Source organism: Podarcis muralis, chromosome 7, assembly GCF_964188315.1.
Source record: "Podarcis muralis chromosome 7, rPodMur119.hap1.1, whole genome shotgun sequence".
Classification (NCBI taxonomy): Eukaryota; Metazoa; Chordata; class Lepidosauria; order Squamata; family Lacertidae; genus Podarcis; species Podarcis muralis.
The window spans coordinates 82,028,578-82,056,113 of record NC_135661.1 but is presented as its reverse complement, the minus strand read 5'-3'; the positions used below and the strand labels follow the sequence as shown (position 1 = coordinate 82,056,113).

At 48.6% G+C, this 27,536-nt stretch overlaps 1 protein-coding gene across 1 annotated transcript; it reads right to left on the bottom strand.

Moving 5' to 3' along the window:
- Nucleotides 1-331: 331 nt before the first annotated feature.
- CBLC (Cbl proto-oncogene C) lies at nt 332-27,536 on the bottom strand. Its single transcript, XM_028742238.2, has 11 exons — nt 26,769-27,536; nt 22,592-22,738; nt 19,575-19,731; nt 16,500-16,621; nt 12,559-12,696; nt 11,528-11,615; nt 10,690-10,821; nt 5,986-6,168; nt 5,754-5,885; nt 2,568-2,723; nt 332-1,556 (listed from the first exon to the last, which is right to left on the bottom strand). The coding sequence occupies exons 1-10, from the start codon at nt 27,101-27,103 to the stop codon at nt 2,595-2,597; spliced, it is 1,563 nt and encodes a 520-aa protein (XP_028598071.2). The 5' UTR covers nt 27,104-27,536; the 3' UTR covers nt 332-1,556; nt 2,568-2,594.

The following is a 27,536-nucleotide window of genomic DNA, read 5'->3' as shown; positions in this document are numbered from 1 at the left end:
GGAGAAGGGGACGACAGAGGACGAGGTGGTGGGACAGTGTTCTCGAAGCTACCAGCATGAGTCTGACCAAGCTGTGGGAGGCAGTGGAAGACAGGCGTGCCTGGCGTGCTCTGGTCCAGGGGGTCACGAAGAGTCGGACACGACTAAACGACTAAACAACAGCAAACCTGGACTTGTCATTATGACATTTTAAGACAGTAGCATCCCACATGTAATGCATGATGAAGGGCGGCCAATATATCTTATAAATAAAAATAGTAAGAAACTCCCTGCATCCATCAGCGCCTATAATAAACAATGCATGCTTTAAAAACCTGAAAGGAGACTCTGGTCGCTTCCAGGCGACCTGTTTATTACACTTTCATCCTGATTTGTTTGCACAAGGTTTGCAAGGAGGTTAGACGACATGTATATTTACCGAGTATACATTCTGATTGGTTTGAGGGGAGTTGGCACAAAGGCAGGTCAAGCAATCGTCATCTCACACTTTACAAGGACATTTCCCCCATCATTTTCCTTATTGCAATAAAATCTGATTTTGGGGGAAGCAAGTCTGCTGCAAAACAGCAGCCCAATCGTCTTTAGAAGTGCAACCTGAATTTGCGGGCAGGAGAATGAATCCCACTTGGAAGCAGCAGTAGTCTGGAAATGCCCTAGAAGTGCACACGTCTGTGTGTGTGTGTGTGTGTGTGTGTGTGTGTGTGTGTACACAAGTTCGAACTTGAAGTTGTGGTATTCTCTGCCTCTATCACTTGAGTGTTGACACCACCTTGTGGATGTGGCTAACACAGCATCCATTCAACCAAGAAAAGCATCATGCGCACACAAGCTAGCTAACCAAAACTAACTCTTTACCACTCGTAACACAGGCCAGATTCAACCCTGGCCTCAGAAGGCCTGGGAAAAAAATATTGGACCCTTCTTCTGAGTTTGCTCCCAAAAGGGAAAAAAGGGCATCAGAGCAATTTACAAAAACCAGCAGCCTGCCAAACAATGACGCAGCTAGGAAAGGAATGAGAAATGGCGATGACGGCATGGACACTGTCCAGTCAGAGCCCACAGCATGAGCACCACTGCCATTCTCACAAGGAAAGGAGGAAGTGCTTGTGATGCATCAGCAGGAGTGAGAAACCGCTGTTTCCCAGCAATGATGCTTTGAGTGCTGAGCGATTTTCTGCTGGCAGGAGTGGCTGTCTGTGTGATGTGGTTTGCGCAGGTTGTGCCGTTCTTCTGGGAAAACCGGTAGCCGTCTGAAAAGGCACCCAGGAGTCGCTGAAAAATACAGAGGACCCACTTGGCTCTGTCCTTCATCCTTAGTGGGGGAAGTCCATGTGGTTCAAGGCTGCGAGGCAAAGAGTTGCAGAGGAGCAAACCCGTCTCTCCCCCTGGGAAAAACAGGGAGCAGCAGAGTCGGCGACAACCAGTGCAATGGAAAGTTCAGTCTTGCGTGGCTGCTGCCCCCAACGGACGCAATCCAGGCTGGCGATGGGATGCCAGAGGCAGAGGGACAGGGGTACCTTCCAGCGGAGCAGATTGTGCGTTGCAGATGGCATCAGCTGTGCAAACACAAAAACGGGTTAGGTGACATCTAGCCTTCTGGCTGCTTCTGTTGGCTCTGGAGAAGGCGGAAGCTTTCGAGTCGGGTAAAGGAGGCGCTGACTGGCCAGGAGCACCCTAGAGAGCCAGCGTGGCTTAGTGGTTAGGGTGCTGGACTAGGACCTGGGAGACCAGGGTTCAAATCCCCACGCAGCCATTAATTATATTATTATTATTATTATTATTATTATTATTATTATTATTATTATTATTAATATAGCGCCCTATACCCAGGTGTCTCAGTCATGAAGCTCAGTTGGTGACCTCGGGCCAATGGCTATTTCTTAGCCCAACCTACCTCACAGGGTTGTTGAGAGGATAAAACCCACATACCCTATCTCAGTGGTGTAGTGTGAAGGGGCTAGGAGGGGGCCCCGTGGCCCTGGGCACAGGATCTAGGGGGGGGGGGCACAAACCAGGCACACCCTGCAGAGACCCCTGTTGCACCCTGCCTGGCTCCGGCAACTCAAAGTCACTCTCTTTCAGCCTGACCAAGCTTACTGGGTTGTTGATGAGGGGCAAATGAAGGAAGCATTTTAAATATATATATATACTGAAAAACTGCAGTGGGGCTCTCCCACCCCCTCCTCCAAGCAGCTCGGGGGTACATTTTAACTGCTGCACAACGATCCTGCGAGGCAGCTGAAGCCAGAAGATGGATGCTTACCCAAGGCCACCCATAGCTGGCTGGAACAGGTTCTGCTGAAGGACTCTGTGTAACTTATGAAGCTTGCATCCTTCCACCAATGGACATTGCTCCGATAGCCTTTCAGATTTCTCCCTTCCCTCTTCCCCCCTTTCTCCTCCCACTCTCCTTTTTCATTCTGCTCTTCCATCACTAGGCGGAGCTTTGATTCAGCGCACGGGTCTCATATTCTCCTGCGATATTCATATGCCATCGGCCTAACCTTCCCTCCTCAGTCAAACAACTTCAGTCTCTGGTTGATTAATCTGCTGGCGATGTCTCTTACCCGTTTCCGCTGCCGTCTCAGCCACAATCAGCTCAGCTGCTGCTCCTCAGGAAAGGGCGAAGTTGCCAGGGTGTCCCAGGGCGCTGCTGAAGGGGGGCTGCCCAGGGGGAGACTTGGCAAGGGGCGATGAAGCATCCAGTGGCCGGAGGAGGAGGCCTGGGCAGAGAGTCAAAGAGTTGCCATCAGCTGGTGGCCAGTGATGTTTGGAACTCAGGGGCAGGGCTGGATTTAGGTTTGGTGAAGCCCTCAGCTACTGAAGGGGATGGGGCCCTTTATATGTCCAGCTGTCCTTTGCCAACAACCAATTGTCGCTGCTTTCGGTGTTGAATATATGCTAGATGGTAATTTATGGACCTAAAGGTAAAGGTAAAGGTACCCCTGCCCGTACAGGCCAGTCTTGGCAGACTCTAGGGTTGTGCGCCCATCTCACTCAAGAGGCCGGGGGCCAGCGCTGTCCGGAGACACTTCCGGGTCACGTGGCCAGTGTGACATCGCTGCTCTGGCGAGCCAGCGCAGCACACGGAAACGCCGTTTACCTTCCCGCTAGTAAGCGGTCCCTATTTATCTACTTGCACCCGGGGGTGTTTTTGAACTGCTAGGTTGGCAGGCGCTGGGACCAAGCAACGGGAGCGCACCCCGCCGCGGGGATTCGAACCGCCGACCTTTCGATCGGCAAGCCCTAGGCGCTGAGGCTTTTACCCACAGCGCCACCCGCGTCCCAATTTATGGACCTAATAGGTATCTAAAGCCATTTGCACATGCAGAATGTAGGCACCCTATATATAGAAATGAGCAAACCAGTGATATTTTAGGGAGCAGGCTAGCAGGCGGGGCCCATGACTTATATCATAGGAACCTACACAACACAAAACACTGTTGCTGTATGTAGGTTTTATTTTATTTGTTTTTTATCTTATATTTTGGAAATGTACATCCAGGCTTTTTTCCCCTTTAATTTTTTTTGGGACCCTCAAGAGAGTGGGGCCCTAAGCTATAGCGTGTTTAGCTGATACATAAATCCGGCACTGCTTGTGGGCACATTTATGCTTGCATTGCAGGGGAGTTGACCCGATTACCCATGGGATCCCTTGCAACTCTACAATTCTACGATCCCAGGTTCTGGAATTTACGATACGAAACGATACGATAATCTTTATTGCCATTGTCCCATACAGAACAACGAAATTGGAAATCTACATCAGACATTCAGAAACCAACAAGCCTGCTATCCCAGCTATCCCAGCCTGTTTAGCCCCCTGGTTAGCCTCTGATACCCCATAATTAAATACAATATACGGTACTCCCACAGAGACTACCTTACACTGCGTTTAAAACCAAAATCGCATTTGGATAGAAACTGTTTCTCAGGCGGCTAGTCCTAGCCTTTATAACCCTATACCTTCTTCCAGAAGGCAAAAGCTGAAAGAGATCATTTTCGGGGTGCACAAGAGCGTGCTGGGGGAAGCACCCACTCTGGGCTGCAACAAATGCCAGTCGCCATAAATGTGCAATCTGCAGGGGAGAAGCAGCAAGGGGGAGGGTGTGCTTAACCCGCCTCTCCCTGCCGTTTTGCCCCTGCAGTTTCCTGGCCTCTTCCCTCATATTCACAGAATGATTATTGCTTCTGGGAGCCCCTGTTGGAGGGAAAGCTCATTTGGGGGGGAATGGTGGGTGGGAAAGGGTAAACTCTCCCCTGCCTGGTGCTTCTTCACTGTAAATTGTTCCTCTCTGCCTTACAGAGGGGAAGCAGCAACTGGAGTCCTCTCTGCCATTTGACAGGCTCTGGGGTTAGATGGTGCCCACCAAAGTCATTCAAGCAAACCTTTGCAGACTGTCCAGGACAGGGGTCAGCAAACTCGGGCCTTGGGCCAGGGTCTCCAGCGCCCATCGCGCAGCGGGCCGGAGGGTGTGGGAGCGTGTGCCCATACACGTGCGCACACGCTATTTCCGGCGCACTTACGGGTCGGAGGAGCACCGGAAACAGCTTGTGCGCATGTGCATGGGCCTCCTCCGACCCGGATGTGCACTGGAAATAACACTTGCACATGTGCAAATAACATTTGCGCATGCGCACAAGCTATTTCTGGTGCTCCTCCGACCTGGAAGTGGGCAGCCGCGCAGCACAGAGCCAGTAGGAGTGGGCGGCAGCAGCGGGCCACGGGCCGGATAAATGAGTCCCTCGGGCCTTAGTTTGGGGACCTCTGGTCCAGGACATCCTCTGCACCTCCCACTCCACACAAGATGCAAGAATAACTTGCCGGATTAGGCCAATTGGCCCATCCAGTCCAGCATCCCATTCTCACAGTGGCCAACCAGATAAGCTTCAGGGAACCTTCTAGCTCAGTGTTCCCCAGACTTGGGTCGCCAGCTGTTTTCGGACTACAACTCCCATCATCCCTAGCTAGCGAGACCAGTTGTCAGGGATGATGGGAATTGTAGTCCAAAAAAAGCAGATGGAGACCCGAGATTGGGAAACACTGAGCTAGCAGAATCCAAGCACCAGAGCCCTCTCCTGTGGTTTCCAGTGCTTTCAGAAGAATTTAAGGAAAAGCTTAAGGCCAGAAAACATGGGGTTTGTTTCCTCCTTCGGCTTGCCTCCAGCGATGGAGGCAACTGCATAGCCCTCATAGTTAGCAGCCCCCAATGGCCCTCTCTCCTCCATGAATGTGCCCCAATCGTCTTTTCAAACCATCCAAATTGGAGTTCCGCAGTTTAACTGTAAGGTAAAGGTACCCCTGCCCGTACGGGCCAGTCTTGGTAGACTCTAGGGTTGTGCGCCCATCTCACTCAAGAGGCCGGGGGCTAGCGCTGTCCGGAGACACTTCCGGGTCACGTGGCCAGCGTGACAAAGCTGCATCTGGCGAGCCAGCGCAGCACACGGAAACGCCGTTTACCTTCCCGCCAGTAAGCGGTCCCTATTTATCTACTTGCACCCGGAAGTGCTTTCGAACTGCTAGGTTGGCAGGCGCTGGGACCGAGCAGCGGGAGCGCACCCCGCCGCGGGGATTCGAACCGCCGACCTTTCGATCGGCAAGCCCTAGGCGCTGAGGCTTTTACCCACAGCGCCACCCGCGTCCCTTTTAACTGTATGCACTGCATAAAGGAAAATGCTCTTTTGTCTGGTGTTGAGAGAGAGAGAGAGAGAGAGAAAGAAAGACCAAAACTTAAGAACTGGGTACCACTCACCTGGTAGTCGGGACTGGGTAGGGGGGTCTTCTTCTGCCTCTGCATGTTTAGCCGAGGTGGCACTGGTGGTTTAGCCGAGGTTTGCAACTCGGGGGTGGCGCACAGAGATGGGGCAGCATTTGCTGCCTGGAGCTGAGGGTTGGTGCAGAAGGGGAAGGGCAGAATTAATCCAGATCATGCCCCATAAGCTGCACTGCCCACCCTGCCCAGTTTTGCACCTTGTTCTACAGACCTCTTTCTCCTGGCGCATCATGGCCAGTTCCTGAAGCACCACCTCCACGTCTTCCAAATCCCCCTCGTCCCCCTCGTCCTCCAGGCTGGCACTGTCTTCTTTGTAGCTGAAGGCATTAATGAGGATGTCTTCGTGGCCCCAGATCTCCCGGCGACAGAAGGGGCAGGTATGAGCTTCGGAGAGCTAGGGGGCAGAGAAGGCTGCGTTAGAGTTTGCCAGGCTGGTGTCAAGGGCGGCTATGTTCCCAAAAGGGGAGTTGGGAGGCGGAATCCTGTCCAGGTCGCTGTTAAAGGTGCATCTACATAATTCGCACCAGACCTCTCATGAAACAGGCCCTTTTCTGAATTTTGCAGCGCCCTTCTCTAGCCAAGTAACGTGGGATAATGTGCATTTTTAAAATTGCACGTACTAGTGAAAATAATGTTGGAATTATAGGGTTGTGGAGTTGGAAGGGAGCTTCATAATAATAATAAATAATAATAATAATAATTGTAATTTATTATTTATAGCCTGCCCATCTGGCTGGGTTTCCCACCACTCTGGGCGGCTCCCAACAGAATTAGCAATAATAATAATAATAATAATAATAATAATAATAATAATAATAATAATGCGATAAAACAACCGACATTAAAACTTCCTTAAATAGGACTGCCTTCAGATGTCTTCTAAAAGTCAGGTAGTTGTTTATTTCCTTGACATCTGATGGGAGGGCATTCCACAGGGCAGGCACCACTACCGAGAAGGCCCTCTGCCTGGTTCCCTGTAACCTCACTTCTCACAATGAGGGAACCGCCAGAAGGCCCTCGGAGCTGGACCTCAGTGTCCAGGATGAATGATGGGGGTGGAGACGCTCCTTCAGGTATACTGGACCGAGGCCGTTTAGGGCTTTAAAGGTCAGCAACAACACTTTGAATTGTGTTTGGAAACATACTGGGCCATCTAGCAAGAATCACAGCTAATGTCCCCCAAAATCCACATTATATTAAGGAAAGCTGCATTGTGAAAATGTGCATATTACATAGAATTGCAGGCAAGCAAATTTGGAGAACATCACATAAAACGCTGGTGAATTTTCATGAGTTTTTTGTTTTAAATAAAGCAGTCGTGAATTGGTATGGAAATGTATGGAACAGGATTTAAGGCTGTAAAATTGAGAAAGTGAGAGGAACCGATTCAGCCAGATTTGCCCCACCTTTGCCCAAAGAGGGGGTGGTGGTACCGGTGGCAGGAGAGAGCGCAGCAGCTGATGTGCTTTCGCAACACATGTGAACAGTGTTAAGAACTGGGAACTTCAACAAAGTGTTGCTGCATGGAGTCCTGCTGTCCCGGATTCTAATCTCTCCATTCCATTCCCTTGGGTTGTAATTCCTCCACTGTCAAGTTACCATTCCCTGGCTGCTGAGGCTACAGACAGGCAACATAGTATAGTGGTTAGAGTTTCGGACAAGGACCTGGGAGGGACCAGGGTTCAAATCCCCACTTGGGCATGAAGCTCACTGGGTGACCACTGCCTATCTCAGCCCAACCTACCTCGCAAGGGTGTTGTGGGGATCAGATGAGGAGGAGGGCCTCAATAATAATAATTTTATTATTTATACCCTGCCCATCTGGCTGGGTTCCCCTTGAGCTCCTTGGAGAAAGAGGTGGGGAAATAAATGCAATAAATAAACAGTAAATACTGAGTAAATACCTTGCCAACAAAGGTCCGTATAGTTAAAGCCATGGTTTTCCCAGTAGTGATGTATGGAAGTGAGAGCTGGACCATAAAGAAGGCTGATTGCCGAAGAATTGATGCTTTTGAATTACGGTGCTGGAGGAGACTCTTGAGAGTCCCATGGACTGCAAGAAGATCAAACCGATCCATTCTGAAGGAAATCAGCCCTGAGTGCTCACTGGAAGGACAGATCCTGAAGCTGAGGCTCCAATACTTTGGCCACCTCATGAGAAGAGAAGACTCGCTGGAAAAGACCCTGATGTTGGGAAAGATGGAGGGCACAAGGCGAAGGGGACGACAGAGGATGAGATGGTTGGACAGTGTTGTTGAGGCTACCAGCATGAGTTTGACCAAACTGCGGGAGGCAGTGGAAGACAGGGGGCCTGGCGTGCTCTGGTCCATGGGGTCACAAAGAGTCGGACACGACTAAACAACTAAACAACAACAAAATACTGAGCACGCTCAGTCTTCACTGGGTTGAGTTTTTTGGGTGTTTTCTCTCCTTTATGGCGTTTGTGGTTTCCACTCTCTTTTATCACCCCATGTGAGGCTAGGAGGCAGCGACACGCCCAAATCGTGCACCTAAAATTTGTGGTTGTGTGGGAATTTGAACTACGCCGTCCCTCGTTTAAATCTGACTTCCTGACTGTAAGAGACACACGGTCTCCGAGTTGGTTAAAATACGATGGGCTGGAGAATTGGTTTATGCTGCCGAACGATAAGGAGCAGCTTATCTCCGAAATGTGCTGAGGAGAATTAAGAGAGCGAGAGAGATCCTAATGAACTGGCTCATGCAAATGGGCCATTAAGCCTGATGGAACTGATAAATCCAGATGCGTGGCGGATGAACTTGTCAACTCCCTGTACTGCCGTCTGCAGTCTCAAACGATTTTCTTAATGATTTATGGAAGCTTGACGAGCGGTCCGGGGGTTAGATTACAATCTCAGGGCCGTATTTCAAAATGGAGATGCGTAGATAGAGATATAAAATGAAGAAGACGCATTTAGAAATAGCAAACCAGGGATGAAGAACCTGTAGCTCTGCAGACGATGGTGGACTACAGATCCCATCATCCCTGACCAGTGACCATGCTGGCTGGGGATGATGGGAGTCAGAGTCTGGCCACAACTGGAGTTCCCCATCCTTGTACAGTGGTACCTTGGTTCTCAAACGCCTTGGTACTCAAACAACTTGGAACCCAAACACTGCAAACCCGGAAGTAAGGTTTGCGAACTTTTTTCGGAAGCCGAATGTGCTCCGTTTTGAGTGTTACGCTGAGGTCTGTGTGTTTCTGCTATTTATTTTGCATTTTTGTTTTTGCGGCTCTCTTTTTGTGACCGTGTGGAACCCAGTTCAGCTACTGATTGATGGACTGTGTGACGGCAGTACATTGTTTATTGCTTCCTTTTTATTGATCAATGGTCTCGTCAGAGAGTAAAATTGATGTTAAATTGCTGTTTTAGGGGTTGTTTTCAAAAGTCTGGAACGGATTAATCCATTTTGCATTACTTTCTATGGGAAAGTGCACCTTGGTTTTGGAACGCTTTGGTTTTGGAACGGACTTCCGGAGCGGATTAAGTTTGAGAACCAAGGTACCACTGTACTGACTGGATGAACACTTAAGCAAGATGGAATCAGTATTATGGGCTGGCTGGAAGCAGAGGAATGGAGGAAGGAACCAGCTGGGGATGGGACAGTTCATCTTGTGGAGCACATCAAGGAAAACAACAACAAGGGGCTCAGCCACACCGTCCAGTCTTATGCCACTTCAAAAGGCATAGCTTCCTCCAAAGAATCCTGGGAACTTCAGTTTGCTTGTCACAGAACGACCTTGCCCTCTGACAGGTTTAACAGCCGGTCCCTCCTCCCAGGGAACTCTGGGAACTGTAGTTCTGGGAGGGGAATGGAGGCCTCCTAACTCTCAGCACAATTCCCATAGTGATATTTTTTAAAGGTTTGTTAAGGGTGCTGAGAAGGGACGCGGGTGGCGCTGTGGGTTAAACCACAGAGCCTAGGACTTGCCGATCAGGTCAGCGGTTTGAATCCCTGCGACGGGGTGAGCTCCCATTACTCGGTCCCTGCTCCTGCCAACCTAGCAGTTTGAAAGCACATCAAAGCGCAAGTAGATAAATAGGTACCGCTCCGGCGGGAAGGTAAACGGCATTTCCGTGTGTTGCTCTGGTTCGGCAGAAGCGGCTTAGTCATGCTGGCCACATGACCCGGAAGCTGTACGCCGGCTCCCTCGGCCAATAAAGCGAGATGAGTGCCGCAACCCCAGAGTCAGCCACCACTGGAACTAATGGTCAGGGGTACCTTTACCTTAAGGGTGCTGAGAGGAGGCCCCTACTCACCTGTTGTTGTTGTTTTCTAGTCATTTAGTCATGTCCGACTCTCTGTGACCCCCTGGACCAGAGCACGCCAGGCACTCCTGTCTTCCACTGCCTCCCATAGTTTGGTCAAACTCATGTTAGTAGCTTCGAGAACACTGTCATATTTGCCTACAGCAGTGTTCCCCAACCTTGGGCCTCCAGCTGTTTTTGGACTACAATTCCCATCATCCTTGACCACTGGTCTTGCTAGCGAGGGATGATGGGAGTTGTAGTCTAAAAACAGCTGGAGGCCCAAGGTTGGGGAACACTGGCCTACAGAACTAAAATTCCCAGAGTCCCCTGGGGACAGGGACCGATTGTTAAACCACTCTGAGGAACTGTAGTTTCAGGAAGGGGAATAAGGGTCTCCAAACAACCCTCAACACCTTTTACAAACTACAGTTCCCAAGATTCTTCGGAGGGAAGCCAAGACTCTTAAAAGTGGCGTAATGCTTAACGTGGAATGGCATTAAGAGTGGCTGAGGGTCAAGGAAGGGGTGAGGAGACAGTAAGGTGTTAGTTCATGAGAGAAGCAGCTGCTTGCATAAGGCAGCGAGGCCCAGCCCGGCAGGGCGAAGGGGCAGGGGCCTGGGAAAGGTCAGGGATCGGGCCCTCACCTGCCATGTGTTGAGGCAGCCCCGGCAGAGGAGATGGCCACAAGGCTGGATCCGGACATCCTTGTCGTTCTCGGCGCAGATCTTGCAGAGCTGGAAGGTGGAGCCCACCTGGCAGTAGAGTTCGAACTGCTCCTGTGGGGAAAGCGGAGAAAGGGGCATGGGATGGCGACTTGAGAGAACGAGAGGCAGCGTGGCCTAATGGTTGGAGCACTGCCCTCGGAGACCCATGTTCCAATCCTCACTGAACCCTGATGCTGAGGTCGCTGCCTCTCAGCCTAACCTACCTCACAGGGTTGTTCGGAGGGTACATTTGGGAGAGGTGAAAGCTCTGTTCTTCACCAAAGAACTGGCGAAACGCAATGGTTTTAACCTGCCATTTTAAATGGCAAAAACAAAGAGGAAGAAAGTGGTGCCAGGTGGATTTCTCCAGGGAGTGGTAGGCCACAAACAAGGTGTCAGTACCCAAAAGTCCCCCTATCCTGGGTAGATCTAAACACAGGAAACCTGCCCCCTGCTACAAATAAATCAGAAATTAGATCATTTTAACAAAAGATTTAAAAAATCTCTATGGAAAATCACATTTTTAAATTTTCCTGCTCTCTGGCGCCATCTGGTGTTGCATGTTTATAGCGCATTCAAATTGCTGTTTCTTTACTAATTTAGCTGAGTCCCCAGGTGGCACCCACCTAGAAGTTGCAGATATGGGTGCTGGAAACCAGGCATTTGATGAAGGTGGGTGTGCATGAGTTTTTTATCCTGTTGTCCCTATACTCAGAGCACTTAATTTTAAAGTCTTAGCAACCTGCTCAGGTTGGGGGAAGAGCACAAGGAGACTTACTTGCGAGACCTGGATTCGGTTTTGGGATGACACCTCCGTCAACTCGGCCAGATCCGGATTCGCATTCTTCCCGTCAGCATACAGATAGCTGCAGAAGGGGGATGGGATAGAAATTCAATCCAGGTCTCGCCTGAAGCCGAATTTAACAAATCCGCCCCTTCCCAAAAAAACACCATGTGAACCGAAACACAAAAAGGTGTACAGTGATCTGAATTTTGCTCTGCAGCTCGCTCACCGAACCATGTTTGCAAATTTGCATGTATGGGGGGGGGGGGAGTTTGCATAAAAATGAATACACTTTGAGCTTCTTGGACGAAAGGTGGTATATAAATATAAAGAAATAATATAAATTGGACTACTGCAATGCGCTCTATGTGGGGCTTACCTCTGAAGGTGACCCGGAAACTACAACTAATCCAGATTGCGGCAGCTAGACTGGTGACTGGGAGTGGTCGCCGAAACCATATAACACCAGTCTTGAAAGACCTACACTGGCTCTCAGTACGTTTCCGAGCACAATTCAAAGTGTTGGTGCTGACCTTTAAAGCCCTAAATGGCCTTGGCCCGGTATACCTGAAGGAGCGTCTCCACCCCCATCATTCTGCCTGGACACTGAGGTCCAGCGCCAAGGGCCTTCTAGCGGTTCCCTCGCTACGAGAAGCCAAGTTACAGGGAACCAGGCAGAGGGCCTTCTCGGTAGTGGCACCCGCCCTGTGGAACGCCCTCCCACCAGATGTCAAAGAGAACAACAACTACCAGACTTTTAGAAGACATCTGAAGGCAGCCCTGTTCAGGGAAGCTTTTAATGTTTAATAGGTTATTGTATTTTAATATTCTGTTGAAAGCTGCCCAGAGTGGCGGGGAAACCCAGCCAGATGGGCGGGGTATAAATAAATAAATTATTATTATTATTATTATTATTATTATTATTATTATTATTATTTATAATAATAATATAAAATTAGTAACAATAATAGAACACCTGCAACTCCGGCCCCACCACATCCCCACTGCCAATCCCCATCACCTACAAGCCCTCCTTGCGTCCGTCAATCAGCGCCTGGAAGAGGGGCTTGTTCTGTGGGATGGTTTGCAAGATGCTCCCGTCTTCCGTCACGTAGCCGATGGCCCACTGGCCCAGCCGTGTGCAGCTCAGGCGGAAAATATAGCTGAGATGGAGAGAGATCCAGCGAGAGGTCAATAGCATGGCAATACAGCAGTAAGAACTCGCAGCAGAAACGGAATGGCAGTTCTCAAACTGGGGTGGAAGAGACCTGGAAGGGGGGGGGGGTTGGGGAGTATCACAGAGGGAGGCAATTTTTAGAAGCATTTTTAGCTGGGAGCATTTAAGCGGAAGCTGGCGGCAGCGGCGTTGGCTGGAATCTGCTAGGGGTCCTCAGAAAACTCCCTGATACCAAGTCAGAGCCTTTGTCCACCTAGCTCAGTGCTGCCCAAACTGTGTGGCAGAAGCTCTGCAGGACCTCTCTGGGGGGAAAGGCGCATGGCTCAGTGGTTAGGGCAGCTGCCTTGCAGGCAGAGGGCCCCCGATTTCAATACTTGGCAGCTTCTCCAGGTAACTGGTAACCTGGGTAACATCAAGGTTAGATTACTGCAATGTGCTATACGTAGGGCTGCCTCTGAAGATGGTTTAGAAACTTCAGCTAGTGCAGAATTCAGCGGCCAAGTTGCTCGCCGGAGCAAGACGGTTTTAGCATATGACACCGATCCTGGTCTGACTGCACTGGCTGCCATTTAGTTTCCGGGCCCAATTCAAAGTGCTGGTTTTGACCTATAAAGCCTTAAACGGCTCAGGACTGCAATATCTCAAGGACCGCCCCCTTCCATATGAACCTGCCCGGACCCTGGGATCATCTTCCGAGGCCCTTCTTCATGTGCTGCCTCCTCGAGAGGTCCGGAGGATGGCAACACGAGAACAGGGCCTTTTCTGCAGTGGCTCCCCGTCTGTGGAATGCTCTCCCCAGGGAAGTTCGCCTGGCGCCTTCATTTTATACCTTTAGGTGCCAGGCAAAAACGTTCCTTTTTAACCAGGCCTTTGGCTGATCTGATTGACATCCTATGCCCTTTTAAAATGTGGGGGGTTTTTGGGGTTGTTTTTATTTTGATTATATATTTTGGGGTTTTGTATTTTGATTTTGTTCTTTGAATTGCCATGAGGACCTCCGGGTATAGGGCTGTATAAGAAGAAGAAGAAGAAGAAGAAGAAGAAGAAGAAGAAGAAGAAGAAGAAGAAGATGCCCTTGGATGAAATGCAAAACAGCCGCTGCCCGTCAGTGTAGACAATGCTAGACGGACCAATGTTCCAATTTGATTTAAGGAAAATTTCCTGTGTTCCAAGTAGTAGTCTACCTGGAGCTGCCACAAATTGAACCCAGGACTTTTGACATGCAAAGAAGGTGCTCTAACCACTGAGCAGTAATGTCCTCGCTTGGGGTTGGACAGCCACACCTCCTCCTCCTCCCTTTGCTCGCTGAAGGTGCCTCGGCTGTCAAGGGATTCCAGAGCAAGGCAGGATTTTAGATTTGGGCAATTAGAGCACATTGTTGTTGTTGTTGTTTCGTCGTTTCGTCATGTCCGACTCTTCGTGACCCCATGGAGCAGAGCACGCCAGGCACTCCTGTCTTCCACTGCCTCCCGCAGCTTGGACAAACTCATGCTGGTAGCTTCGAGAACACTGTCCAACCATCTCGTCCTCTGTCGTCCCCTTCTCCTTGTGTCCTCCATCTTTCCCAACATCAGGGTCTTTCCCAGGGAGTCTTCTCTTCTCATGAGGTGGCCAAAGTATTGGAGCCTCAGCTTCATGATCTGTCCTTCCAGTGAGCACTCAGGGCTGATTTCCTTCCGAATGGAGAGGTATTATCTTCTTGCAGTCCATGGGACTCTCAAGAGTCTCCTCCAGCACCATAATTCAAAAGCATCAATTTTTCGGCGGTCAGCCTTCTTTATGGTCCAGCTCTGACTTCAATACATCACTACTGGGAAAACTGTCCATCTTGGGTGCCCTGCTCGGTATAGTTCATAGCTTCTCTGAGTTATTCACGGCAAGGCACTGATCCATGAAGGGGTAGAGCACATTAGATTTGGGCAATTAGAGCACATTTGGGCAATCTGTCGCCCCAATGCAATTAATCCACCACCACCGGTCCCCAAACCCCCAAAACAACACTGGACTTTTGAGGTTAGGAAAGCAACCAGAAAAATGCAGGATGAATGAACGATCAGCAGGAAATGGTGTAAATATCTCACAAATTGTGTAAATATCCCACAAAGAGCCCAGGAATGCACACGATGTGGAGTTCTTCAAACCTTAAGTTGCGTTTTCGCTTTCCTCGAAGTTCCATTGTATGTGACAGAACTTCATCAGGATTATCTCGAACCCCAAACCTCTTGTGTTTTCCAATGTTCCTAAACAGTTAGCTTGGGAGTATACAGAACCACAACTCCTCAGTGTTACTCCTGCATCGCCTCTCCAGGGTGACCCTAGGAGCCCATCCTCAATGGCCGACTCATCCATAGCTGTCAACTTACAGAGTTGAAAATAAGGGATCAGCAGCCAAAATAAGGGATTTTCAGAGCACAGGTATGTTCAACTTCTGAGCCCCTCCCAGCCAAAGGCAGAAAGCCCAGCCAGCAGCCAAATGAAGCCTCAAGTGGTGGTTCCCACAGCGCAGCAACCCAGCAAAGGGGATGCAGCAAGGGAAACCACCGTCACCTCTCCGCTGGGAAGCACTGAGCAAAGGCGAGTCCCCAGGCAACGCGGCCGATTTGATCAGCACAAGGCTTGCAAGCTCCACCCCCCCAGTTGTTCTTAAGACTCCTTATTGGGTGAGCAACACAGCCAAGCAACCCAGTTGGAGCCTCCCTCCTCCCTGGCTGGCAGGCAGGGAGGGAGAGGAGCTGCTTCCTTTGAAACCTGGGAAATTTAAGGGACATCATCAATAAGGGACAGCAGCGGGACACGGCGCTGGGATAAGGGACTTTCCCACCAAATAAGGGACGGTTGACAGCTATGGACTCATCTCCTTTCACTCAGATTGGTTCCAATAAGCACAAACGGTGAGAGGACTTCTTAGTGGCTGGAAATCTCCCCATTCATTCTGGCTGGGCGCCTCCAGGAAGATAGAGACAGGGACCCCACTGCAGAAATAGAAAGGGGACTTTGGTCCTCCCGGGACTCCAGACCACTACACCTCAGCCCACCAGCGTATCAGGAATGAATGCTGAAATATACATTTTTAAAAAAGCCAGAAGCATTTTTACTTGGTATTATAGGTCAGGGCATTAATAGGCAAGATGTTAAATTGTTTTTATATGCAACAACTGCAGCAAGAGTGTTGTTAGCCCAGAAATGGAAACAATAAGAAATTCCGACGAAAGAAGAATGGCAGACGAAATTAATGGACTATGCAGAATTGGACAAAATGACAGGAAGGATTCGAAACCTGCGGGACCAGAGATTTACAGAAGATTGGAAGAAGTATATGAATTATTTGAAGAGCAACTGTAATCAACAAATTACGCTAGAAGGACTACAAGAAGTTTTGTAAGGAGAAATATACGAAGTGTTACAGAGTAGAAAAAGATAGAGATATTGGTTATGAGTTTGAAAGAAATCCATACTGAGAGATTAGATTGGAAAATATTCAGACAGGATTGATGGAAGTCAAAAATTTGAATAATATGTAAAAGTATGTTTAATTACTGTTGAAAATGATATGTTAAAAAAACTAATAAAAATTATATATATATAAAAAAGGAATGAATGCGGGAAAGACGCTCCTTATTGTATAACTGCCCCATAAACAAACCGGAACAAAGGCTTGAGAAAGAACGGAGCTGGTCTAACCGCCGCGTACACTTTGTGCAAGCGAACCGGAATAAAAACTGGAGGGTCCTTGAGAAAACCAGTTCTTAAGTGAGGCTCGGGTAGAACCACTCGGGGGCGCCATCTTACCTGCCGGGCTTGTTGGTGTAAGCCTGCAGGCGTGCCTTCACTTCGTCATAGGTGAGGAACGCCATGTACCCCGGGTGCGTGACCGCAAGGTACGTCCAGTTCTTGAGCAATGTCGGCCAAGGCTGCAGGGGAGGGAGCAGAGAGAGGCATCAGCAAGCGGCCGGGAGCCATTATAAATGTAAGAGAGGGGGGTGGAGGACCTGTTTCAGCCTGAGGGCCAAATCCCCTTCTGGATAAAGCTTCCAGGGGCCGTATACCGGTGGTGGGTGGGGCCATGGGCCAAGTGGGCAGAGCAACAGATGCAAATTTCCCCTTCTGGAGTAGGCTTATATCTACACACACATAGTAGTAGCAGGGAGCGTGACTAGGGAGGAGGAGCAGCCCTGAAAGAGGTAACAATAATTCGTTACAGAGTTAGGGATAAAAATTTATGAGTAGAGGTAAGTTTATGTTAGTCCCTAGTCGGATTTGGCGTGGAAGTCTTAGTTTCAATCATTGAAGAGAAGTCAGAAGTCAGATTCGACATGAAGGTCTTCGTTTCAAACATAGAGCAGAAGTCAGAAGTCAGTTATGGATTAGAAACCAGGACAGGGCCCTCTTTCGATGTATTCACCTTCATCAGCAGGAAGGATCAAATATTACATGAAAATACATTTAAATTCTAAATTATCATAAATTGTAAAACAGTCATAAATTATAAAACATTTGGTTCCTTACCCAATTTTTAAAGGGTTGTGTAAGTTTATAACAGGATATATTTATCCGAAAGTCTTCAAACTTACCTCTACTCATAAACTCTTATCCCTAATTCTGTAGTGAATTATTGTGTTATACATATCTTTATGAGTTTGACTTAGAGTTTGTAACCTCTATTTGAGTTTGTAATCCTTGTCAGAATACATACTTTTGAATGGATTAGTTTTTGTTACTATTGACTATTGATCTGTGAGTAGGGACCAGTCCCACTATCGAAACTTACATTGGCCTGAGTTCTTGGAGTGCTTTTTTCTTGCCATCTCAGAATGCAGGACACAGTATTTGGGAGGCAGGGCAAACTGACTTGCAGGAAGCTTTCGGCGAGAGCTTTGCAAATGGGTCAGAGGGCTGCCGGCTCTACCTGACAAACAACCGGCTGCCTCCTTCACGACATCCGTCCCCCCTTCCTCCACACCCCTCCATGGAAGATCTTTGTCTTGTGTGCACCGTTTGAGTTTTTCGCGCCTCTTGCAAGGAGAGCTGCTGACCACAGAGCAGGATGTGGCTGCTGTGCGTCCATCGCTCGCTCAAGGCTGCCATGCGTGGGTGGTGATAGCAGAGGGGGGTCAGCAGAGGTGGGCGAGGAGCCAAAGTTTCCATCTCTTGGCTCGGTTTAATTTCGCAAAGGTGCAGGGAGGAAGTGCGTTCAGGTTGCTTTTTAAAGCAAAAACACCCCCCCTCACTGAACATAGAAAGGCCACAGGCAACACAACAGAATATATGGGCCATGTTCCCTCTAATAGCAAACTTGGGGGGTGTTGCATGACAACGGGAAATGGAGAAAAAATAGGACCACCAAGAACAGTTTTCCTAAAATTAGCCCTGGCGTTCCTCTGATTCATATCATCAGCCCTCATTTTCTGTGTTTGCACCCCCTAAATTCCCATTCTGGGTTTTTAAAAAATATATATACCATTATATTATTGTCTTCTTGGTTTTCTAATGTATTTTTGTTTCAATTTTTTTTCCACTATCGTACACCGGGAGGCGGGTGGCGCTGTGGGTAAAAGCCTCAGCACCTAGGGCTTGCTGATCGAAAGGTCGGCGGTTCGAATCCCCGCAGCGGGGTGCGCTCCCGTTGCTCGGTCCCAGTGCCTGCCAACCTAGCAGTTCGAAAGCACCCCCAGGTGCAAGTAGATAAATAGGGACCGCTTACTGGCGGGAAGGTAAACGGCGTTTCCGTGTGCTGCGCTGGCTCGCCAGATGCAGCTTTGTCACACTGGCCACGTGACCCGGAAGTGTCTCCGGACAGCGCTGGCCCCTGGCCTCTTAAGTGAGATGGGCGCACAACCCTAGAGTCTGTCAAGACTGGCCTGTACGGGCAGGGGTACCTTTACCTTTACCTTTATCGTACACCATGTGGAGTTTTGGTTTTTTTAAAAAAATGCTAAGCAGTTTATAAATGCTTTAAAATAAAACAAATACATTTCAGTGCCCAGTATTCCGACGTTGCTTATTTTGAATGTGAGGAGTCAAAGGAGAGCAAAACGTTTCATTTTCAGCATTAAACTTCCTCCCCCCTGTCCTGGGAGGGATAACAGATATCTATGTTAAGAGTGTTTGTTTTTATTTCATAGACTTTCTATTATATCAAAAGCCTGGAATGTATTACTGCTCTCTACACCCTCCACACCCAATTCTTTGTCCCTGCTTCAATATTTTGCAAAATGACCTGCACCTGAGAGTGGATGCTAGGCCAAGACCGGCCCATAGAAGGAAGAAGCCACAGCCAAGGAAGATAAAGAAGATTGGTAAAATAGTCTACTGAACTATTCAGGACATATTAGACAATATGAAACCCAAAAGGACATTGGTTTTTTCCTTTCTTTTTTTTAAACAAGGGAAATGTTTAAAGCATAACCTCGTGAGCTTTGTGTATAGGTTTTTACATTAGTTGAACTTTTAAAAGTCACTTGTAATAAGATGAACAAGGTTAAAAAATTAGATTATTAAGAATATAAGATTTTAAGGACATGCATGAATAAGAGTAAAATAATGGAACCAGGAGGGGGAGTGGAGGGAAGTCAATTAAGATTTATGGTTGAAATTGTTAATTGTGAATATTATTATTGGGTTTTTTATTGCTTTTATTTTTGGAAAATTAATAAAATGTTATAAAAAAATATATTTCACAAAATGATTCCATTTTGCGTTTGATTTTGTATTTTGATAAAGCAGTAAATAAATATAAAATAAACAGATTTCCGTTTTCCCTCCCCAAGTATTCCGATTTTGCTTCTTTTGAAGGTGAAGAGGGCAAGATGTTTCGTTTTCAGGGTTAAAACCAGCTCCAGGGTCCCACCAACTCCCCAGGTGTACCTGAAAGAGGCGGGTGAAAATGTCAAACTCGAATACGGAGATGTGCCCATTGCAGGTGAGGTCGATGGTGGATCTCAGGGCTAAGGCCATTGGCCCGGGATCCACAGGGTGGACCCGATCGAGTCCTTCCCGAAATTCAGACCAGGATACGAGGCTCCTACAGAGAAACGAAAATGTGAGGCCAAATTCAGAGTAAGGAGGGTCACTGGCTGTTAAGTTGTGGATGAACATATCAGACAACACAGCGATTCTTCAAACAGCTCTTGTTTATTCACAGGCCAGGACAGAACTGAACTGAAAGGTTCAGTCAGCCTGCTTATATAGAGCTCCAATACAACGTTACTGTAACAACTTTCTAAAACTATCCAATCACTGAACGTCACTTTCGATCCCTTATTTGCATAACTATCTACAGTATCCCCCTGCTGGCCCAGGGTGAGAACTTCAGTACATAACACTGGCCAATTGGAACATGCCCAGACGAGGGCAACCAGGGGTAGCAAGAGAATGAATGAAACACCATTCATTCAAAGCACTACGAAGCCACTTTCATAGACATGGCTTCCCCCCAAAGAATTCTGGGAGCCACGGACTGTGGAGGGAGCTACAATCCCCAGAGTGGTTTAGCATTCAATCCCTCCTCACAAGGAAACTCTGGGAACTGTAGGTCTGTGAGGGGAACAGGGGTTCTCCTAAAACAGTGGTTCTCAACCTGTGGGTCCCCAGATGTTGTTGGACTACAGCTCCCATCACCCCTGAGCTCTGGCCTTGCCAGCTAGGGATGATGGGAGTTGTAGTCCAACAAAATCTGGGGACCCTCAGGTTGAGAAAGGCTAAAACCTCCCAGAGCCCTTAAGGAACTACAGCTCCCAGGATTCTTTGGGGGGAAGCCAGGACTGTTTAAAGTGGCATCGCGGTGCTTTAAAATTGAATGATGCCAAGGATGGTGATGGGTATTTAAAATTCTGCAATTCACAATTTCTCCCCTAAAGGACGTCAGAAAAGCTCATCAAAATCTAATAACAAACTTGCACAACAACTCAATAACAGGTCTGATTTCTGAAGGGCTTTGCTGGCCTTGTGAAAATGACCCAGCACACAGATTTACAGTGGTGCCCCGCAAGACGAATGCCTCGCAAGACGAAAAACTCGCTAGACGAAAGGGTTTTCTGTTTTTTGAGTCGTTCCGCAAGACGAATTTCCCTATGGGCTTGCTTCGCAAGACGAAACGTCTTGCGAGTTCTTGTGAGTTTGTTTCCTTTTTCTTAAAGCCGCTAAGCCGTTAATAGCCGCTAAGCTGTTAATAGCCGCTAAGCCGCTAATAGCTGTGCTTCGCAAGACGAAAAAACCGCAAGACGAAGAGACTCACGGAACGGATTAATTTCGTCTTGCGAGGCACCACTGTATATCTCTAAGATTCTGCCCCATAGGGCTCAACAACAACAACAACAAAATCAAGTTGGGCCCCAGAGTTTCAAATTGGGACCCACTGGCTGGCCCCGAGTCTCAAAGTTGCTGGGCCTGAGTTGCCCTGCCCTTGCATGAAGTCTTGGGTTTGCAATTTGGGGAGAGGGGAGACTGCCCGCTGGGGGGTGGTCAGGCTGGGGAGGCCCCCTAGACTTAGAGGCCCTAGGCTTCAGCCTACTTAGCCTATACATAAATCCGGCACTGCTCCATGTTGCTCAGTTGTTGGGTTTGTTTGCACATATATTCTGCAATATAAAGGTAAAGGTAAAGGGACCGCTGACCGTTAGGTCCAGTTGCGGACGACTCTGGGGTTGTGGTGCTCATCTCGCTTTATTGGCCGAGGGAGCCAGCATACAGCTTCCAGGTCATGTGGCCAGCATGACTAAGCCGCTTCTGGCAACCAGAGCAGCGCATGGAAACGCCGTTTACCTTCCCGCCGGAGCGGTACCTGTTTATCTACTTGCACTTTGACGTGCTTTCAAACTGCTAGGTGGGCAGGAGCAGGGACCGAGCAACGGGAGCTCACCCCATCACAGGCATTCAAACCGCCGACCTTCTGATTGGCAAACCCTAGGCTCTGTGGTTTAGACCACAGCACCACCCGCGTCCCAGTATATTAATAGTGAAATACAATTACGAAGAAGTCTATTAATAGTGAAATAATTATTAAACTCTAACTTAAAATGATTTTTATTCATAACAAACTTAATAATGTAAACCCATTGTCATTTGGCAATAACAAAAGTTCCTTTAGAAAAACAATTTACAAAGACTTACAATCTAGTCTCCAGAAACTTGCTATAACATGAAAAACTAATAGGTGTAAATATATGGTGCAAACTGCTACTAATTATACATAGCAGAATGTAGGCGCCCTATATATAGGAATGAGCAAACCAGTGATATTTTAGGGGTCAGGCTAGCAGGCGGGGCCCATGACTTACATCGTAGGAGCCTACACAACACAAAAAAATGTTGCTGTATGTAGGTTTTATTTTATTTCATTTTTTTCTCTTATATTTTGGAAATGTACATCCAGGTTTTTCCCCCTTTAATTTTTTGGGGGCCCCCCCAGAGAAAGTGGGGCCCTAAGCTATAGCTTGTTTAGCTTATACGGCTGGCGCTGTGGGTTAAACTACAGAGCCTAGGACTTGCCGATCAGAAGGTCGGCAGTTCGAATCCCCGTGACGAGGTGAGCTCCTGTTGCTCGGTCCCTGCTCCTGCCAACCTAGCAGTTTGAAAGCACACCAGTACAAGTAGATAAATAGGTACCTCTCCGGCGGGAAGACAAACGGGGTTTCCGTGCGCTGCTCTGGTTCGCCAGAAGCGGCTTAGTCATGCTGGCCACATGACCCGGAAGCTGTACACTGGCTCCCTTGGCCAGTAAAGCGAGATGAGCGCCGCAACCCCAGAGTCGGCCACAACTGGACCTAATGGTCAGGGGTCCCTTTACCTTTTTAAATTTGGCACTGGTGTGTTGAAGTAGAAAGAGTAGGATGTTTGGGTGTGCTGTTGTACCAAGCCCAAGCGACCCGCAGGGAGCGTCCTACCTTGAACCCCACATCTCCCTCCAGAAGGTCTGGGCCTCGGGCTTGCTGAGCTGGTAGGTGCTGCCGCGATCTTGCCCGTCGGGGAACAAAGCCTGCAGTTCGGCCAACATGTGGCTAAAGATCAGGGACAGTTTGGTGAGATTCCTCCTGCAGCGAGAGAAGGGGAAGTGGGGAAGGCCGACCAGCCAGTCAGTCAATCCATCACACACAACTGGCCTTAGCTGTAGGCATAAATGATAATCATTTACCAGCGGTGCCCGGGGAGACAATTTTTACAAGCACACACAACACAACGAAGAATCGGCACAGCGGGTGTGAAATATAAAGCCATTTCCTGCTTCTCACAATACAGTGGTACCTCAGGTTAAGAACTTAATTCGTTCTGGAGGTCCGTTCTTAACCTGAAACTATTCTTAACCTGAGGTACCATTTTAGCTAATGGGCCCCCCCGCTGCTGCCGCACGATTTCTGTTCTCATCCTGAAGCAAAGTTCTTAACCCAAGGTACTATTTCTGGGTTAGCGGAGTCTGTAACCTGAAGCGTCTGTAAGCTGAGGTACCACTGTAATTTATCTGAAGTAAACGTTGGCGGTTGTGGGCTCTCCTTCACTGGAGGTTTGTAAGCAGGGGCTGGATGGCCACCTCTCATGCATACTTCAGTCGATATTCCTGCATTGCAGGGGTTGGACTAGATGACCCTTGGGGTCCCTTCCCGCTCTGTAGTTTTATGATTCCAGTTGCCCCCCTTTGACTCATAGTCTTGAAAGCCGTTCAGAAAAACGCCATTCATAAAAACCACGCCGTGCAGCAATCAGCCACATGTTGCTAATAATAGAATTCAACAGCACAGGCTTTGAACGGATTTCCCTTCGGGTTTCACGACAGCAAAGCTTCACCTGTTGGATTTCAACTGTGCCTCTCTCAAAGCCCTGGCTAGGACAGAAGAAGCAACCTTGCAGTCAGGCATTAGGGCTTGTTTCTTTGCGGGGGACAGGGGGGAATTGTGGGAAAATATATGGGTTGTCCTTTAACAACAGCAGAACAGGCAGAAATATAACAGGTGAAGCGCTTTCCTCCTCGATGCCTCTGGGGGCTTGTGCATTAGGTTTATGTTGCGGTGGGAAAGGCTGGGTGGGTGGCTTCAGCAGGGTCCAAACAGGGTTGCCGAACGGCCAGGAAAAAAGCCAGGCCTGGCCTGCTCCTCAGTGGCGTAGCGTGGGTTGTCAGCACCCGGGGCAAGGCAAGTAATTTGCGCCCCCCTAACCCGTGGATTTGCGCCCCCTAACCTGTGGATTTGCCCTAACCCCATATGTTGCGCCCGGTGCGGCCGGCCCCCCCCTGCACCCCCCACGCTACGCCACTGCTGCTCCTGTTCCTTTAACAGCAGGCTGCCATGAGGGAATGAGACAAAGGGACATTATCTGCAGATTGCTGTAGATCAGAAGGCTGCAGCTCATGGGTTCAAAAGGCAGCAAGAAACTTTTATTCATAATGTCCAATTGTGGCCTTATAAAACAGGAGGGGAGAGGCCCTGGTTACTAAGCAACCAGCTGATAAATGAGGAAACAGAGCTCACTGAGGCCGCAGGTGGATGGGTGGGGAAAAAATGGCCAACTCTGTTTTCTTTCACCTGCTCCTGTGCTGCTATCAGTCCCGTGATCTGCACACTTTAGCATGAAGTAATTCTCTGACGAATTTTGCAGTCAAGTCGTTAAACCAGGCGGAGGCTGTACACTTCCGAAAGGAATCATGGGAACTGTAGCTCACCACCCACAAAAAACTACAGTTCCCAGCACCCTTAACAAACCGCAGTTCCCAGGATTCTTTGGTTGTGTGTGTGAAAATTAAAACGTACACAGCCTGCCATCCCCACCCCCTCCCATTCACCACCCTGGTTGCCATTTCTGCCAAAGCATCTAAATTAAAATTCGCCAGCGCCCCTCTTGGAGGGAGAATTTTTTGAAAATGCAGCTCCCCTTTAATGATTGGATTTAAGATATGTACAAAAACTCACTATGCACGAACAGGTTGCGTGCAAACATAGGCATGCCCTGAACAAATTTAACGATATTTGGATTTCATTTTTATAAATACCATAAGGTCTGGTTAACTACAATAAGAATTTCTCCTCTCTTTTTTTGGTAATGTACACAATATTTGTTGTTGTCCTGCTTTGTTTTCTACATGGGTACTATTTCATGCTTCTTCTTTGTGTCTTACTTTACCCTGTGCACTCACAATTTTGTACTTTTCTTATTTTTCAGTGAATAATATAAAACAAAAAACCACCGCTCCTCCACCCCTCTTGCATATAAGGCTCACAGGTCCAAGATTTCCTTCTGTTTTGCCTTCTCAGGATTTACAGGCGCAGTCCAGATTCTCCTGACCTGGTGTCCAAAAATGTCTTCTATGTAGGCACAGAAATGTGCCACCTCTGCTCACCCTGGTTGCAATGTTTCACAGCCTAAGACAGCCCCAGGGACTAAATGATATTGATCTACCCCAGCTATCGAGGTGTACTTGATTTTAAACTAACCACAGCCCTTATTGCAACTTTTAATCCAGGACTTTCACACCTGAGATGCGTGCTTTCAAGGCCCACCCTATCCCCGTGATTGCAATTTGCTTTAAGCGTTTTTTATTTTAAATTGCTGTATCCCACCTGGGAGCTGCTGGTGAAGGGAAGGTAATAAATGTAATAATTATTACTAGCAAAAATGATAATTGTCCGTGTTTTACCACGGCAGAAACTCTGTTTCCCTTAACAGCTGCCGTGTGGCAGGTAGAAATCCAACAGATGCAGCTTTTTCTTGAACTTGTGCTGCTTGGAACAAACTGGTCAGATTGTTCAGCAGAATACGAGAATTGTAGAGTTGGAAGGGACCCCCGAGGGTCATCTAGTCCAACCCCCTGCCATGCAGGAATCTTTCGCCCAACATGGGGCTCGAACCCACAATCCTGAGATTAAGAGTCTCATGCTCTACCTATTGAGCCACAACCAGGTTGTTATTTAATAGGGTTTTTGCCACGAAAGAAGCTGGCAATAGTGTTGCCTTATCCCAGAGCACCAGCAAGGTTGCTAGTTTGTAAAACTCCTTCTGGCCAGAAACCTGGGCTTTAGCCAGGCAGAAACCTAACAGGTGCAGTCTTCCACCACCATGCTTGCAACCTGGGAAGGAAGGGAGGCGAAAAGCGTGCCCTTGCACCTAAATCTGGGGGAGCCACTGGGGTGATCGCTAGATGTTGCTGAATGACAGCCGCCGCCATCCCTGACCATTGGGCATGCTGGCTGGTGCTGATGGGAGCTGCAGTTCAGAAATGCCAGATTAATCCATACTTGGGGTGGTGGTGGTCTTTAGCTTTTTCAAATTGGAGGGACCCCACAGCACCAACTATTTCCCCAAAATGTGTGCTATTCTGTCAGAGAACAGAAATAATGAACTTTCGCATTTGCAAGCTCACAAGCCACCTGAAACATAATTGTGAATTATCATACCCTCCAAGCTTTCTCCGATGAAAACAGGGACATCCTATTCAACAACAACAACATTTATACTCTGCCCATTTGACTGAGTTGCCCCAGCCGCTCTGGGTGGCTTCCAACATATAGAAAAACATAACAAAACATTAAAAAACCTTCCCTGTAGAGGGCTGCCTTCAGATGTCTTCTAAAAGTTGAATATTTACTTATCTCCTTGCCTGGGGGGGTCACATAACTTCATACCTCCCAACATTTCTCCAATGAAAATAGGGACGTCCTCAGGAAAAGCGGGACATTCCAGGGTCAAATCAGAAACCTGGGACTAAATCTAAATCCGGGACTGTCCCTGGGAAATAGGGACACTTGGATAGCCTGCAATATTTGAAAACTTAGCTAATTATTATTGTTGTTGTTTTAGAGACCCTGCATAGTTATTATTGTTGTTTTAGAGACCTTGCATAATCGGAGGCCCTAAAGCAGCCTAGCCAGATGTTGCAGAACCTGGGATAGTTCTGATGTTGGCAGAACGTGAGACTCTCAAAGTCAGGGTCGTGGGCCCCACGTTGAGCAAAAATTTCCCGCATTGCAGGGGGCTGGACGAGATGAGGCTTGTTGTCCCTTCCAACGCTACGAGTCTCTGATTCTACGATTCGCCCTCTTTAACGTGCAAAGATTTGACCCGTTTCTTGACGTTTACCTGGCAGCTGAGCCCTCCTGGAAGATCTGCTCCTTCTCCCTCTTGAAGAGCCTGGTGGCTTGCTTGATCTTCTCCAGCAGGTTGGCGAGGAAGACCCGAAAGTAGGTTTCTTCCCAGAGCTGGGCCAAACCTGCCCCGTAGTGTTCCCGAACAAGCCTCAGGTGTTGGTGCGTCTGGGGCAGGAGGTAAGGCAGGTGAGGGGGGCTGTTGCGGAGGCCCAGGCGAGGCTGCCCCACCAGGTGCTGCAACTTCGCCAGGCCCTGCAGAGCTTTCTCTAGAGTGCGATGGGCCGAAATCCAGCGAGGCAGCCGGGACGGCCCGGGAAGCGTCTCCATGGCAGTCGAGGGGAGGAAATGAATCGGAGAAAGGCGAGGCCCAGCCTTTGCCGGAGTTCCCCAGTGCCAGCCTCGGAGCCAGGCTAGCAAGTTTCTGAGCGGGCACTGCCTTGCGTCACGCAGAAGAGCAGGGAGGAAGGAGGAAAGGTAGAGAAATAAAGAGAGCCAAAGAGCAGGGCTGAGACGTGGAGGGGAGGAAAAAAACCTCTGACAAACCCCTGAAAAGGAAACAACAAACAGCGCCGGAGAGCGAGCGAGGCCTTGACAACACACCACAGGGCTGGCCACAAGACACAGGGGAAAGTTTTGCAGCGGGAGTGGACAAGCCGATGCCTGCGCCGAACAGGCTTGTGCGTTTGCCTCAGGGCATCGCACACTCACCCTCAGCACCCCACACACACGCAAAAGTGCTCCAGTTATTCACCTCCTGCTG

Bases quoted from the DNA above. Each gene is read 5' to 3' on its own strand.
- CBLC (XM_028742238.2), bottom strand. From the start codon at position 27,103: ATGGAGACGCTTCCCGGGCCGTCCCGGCTGCCTCGCTGGATTTCGGCC. The intron at 10,822-11,527 runs GTAAGTCTCCTT...CTTTCCCCACAG, and splicing joins ACCGAATCCAGGTCTCGCAA to GAGCAGTTCGAACTCTACTG. The intron at 5,886-5,985 runs GTCTGTAGAACA...ACCAACCCTCAG, and splicing joins TGATGCGCCAGGAGAAAGAG to CTCCAGGCAGCAAATGCTGC.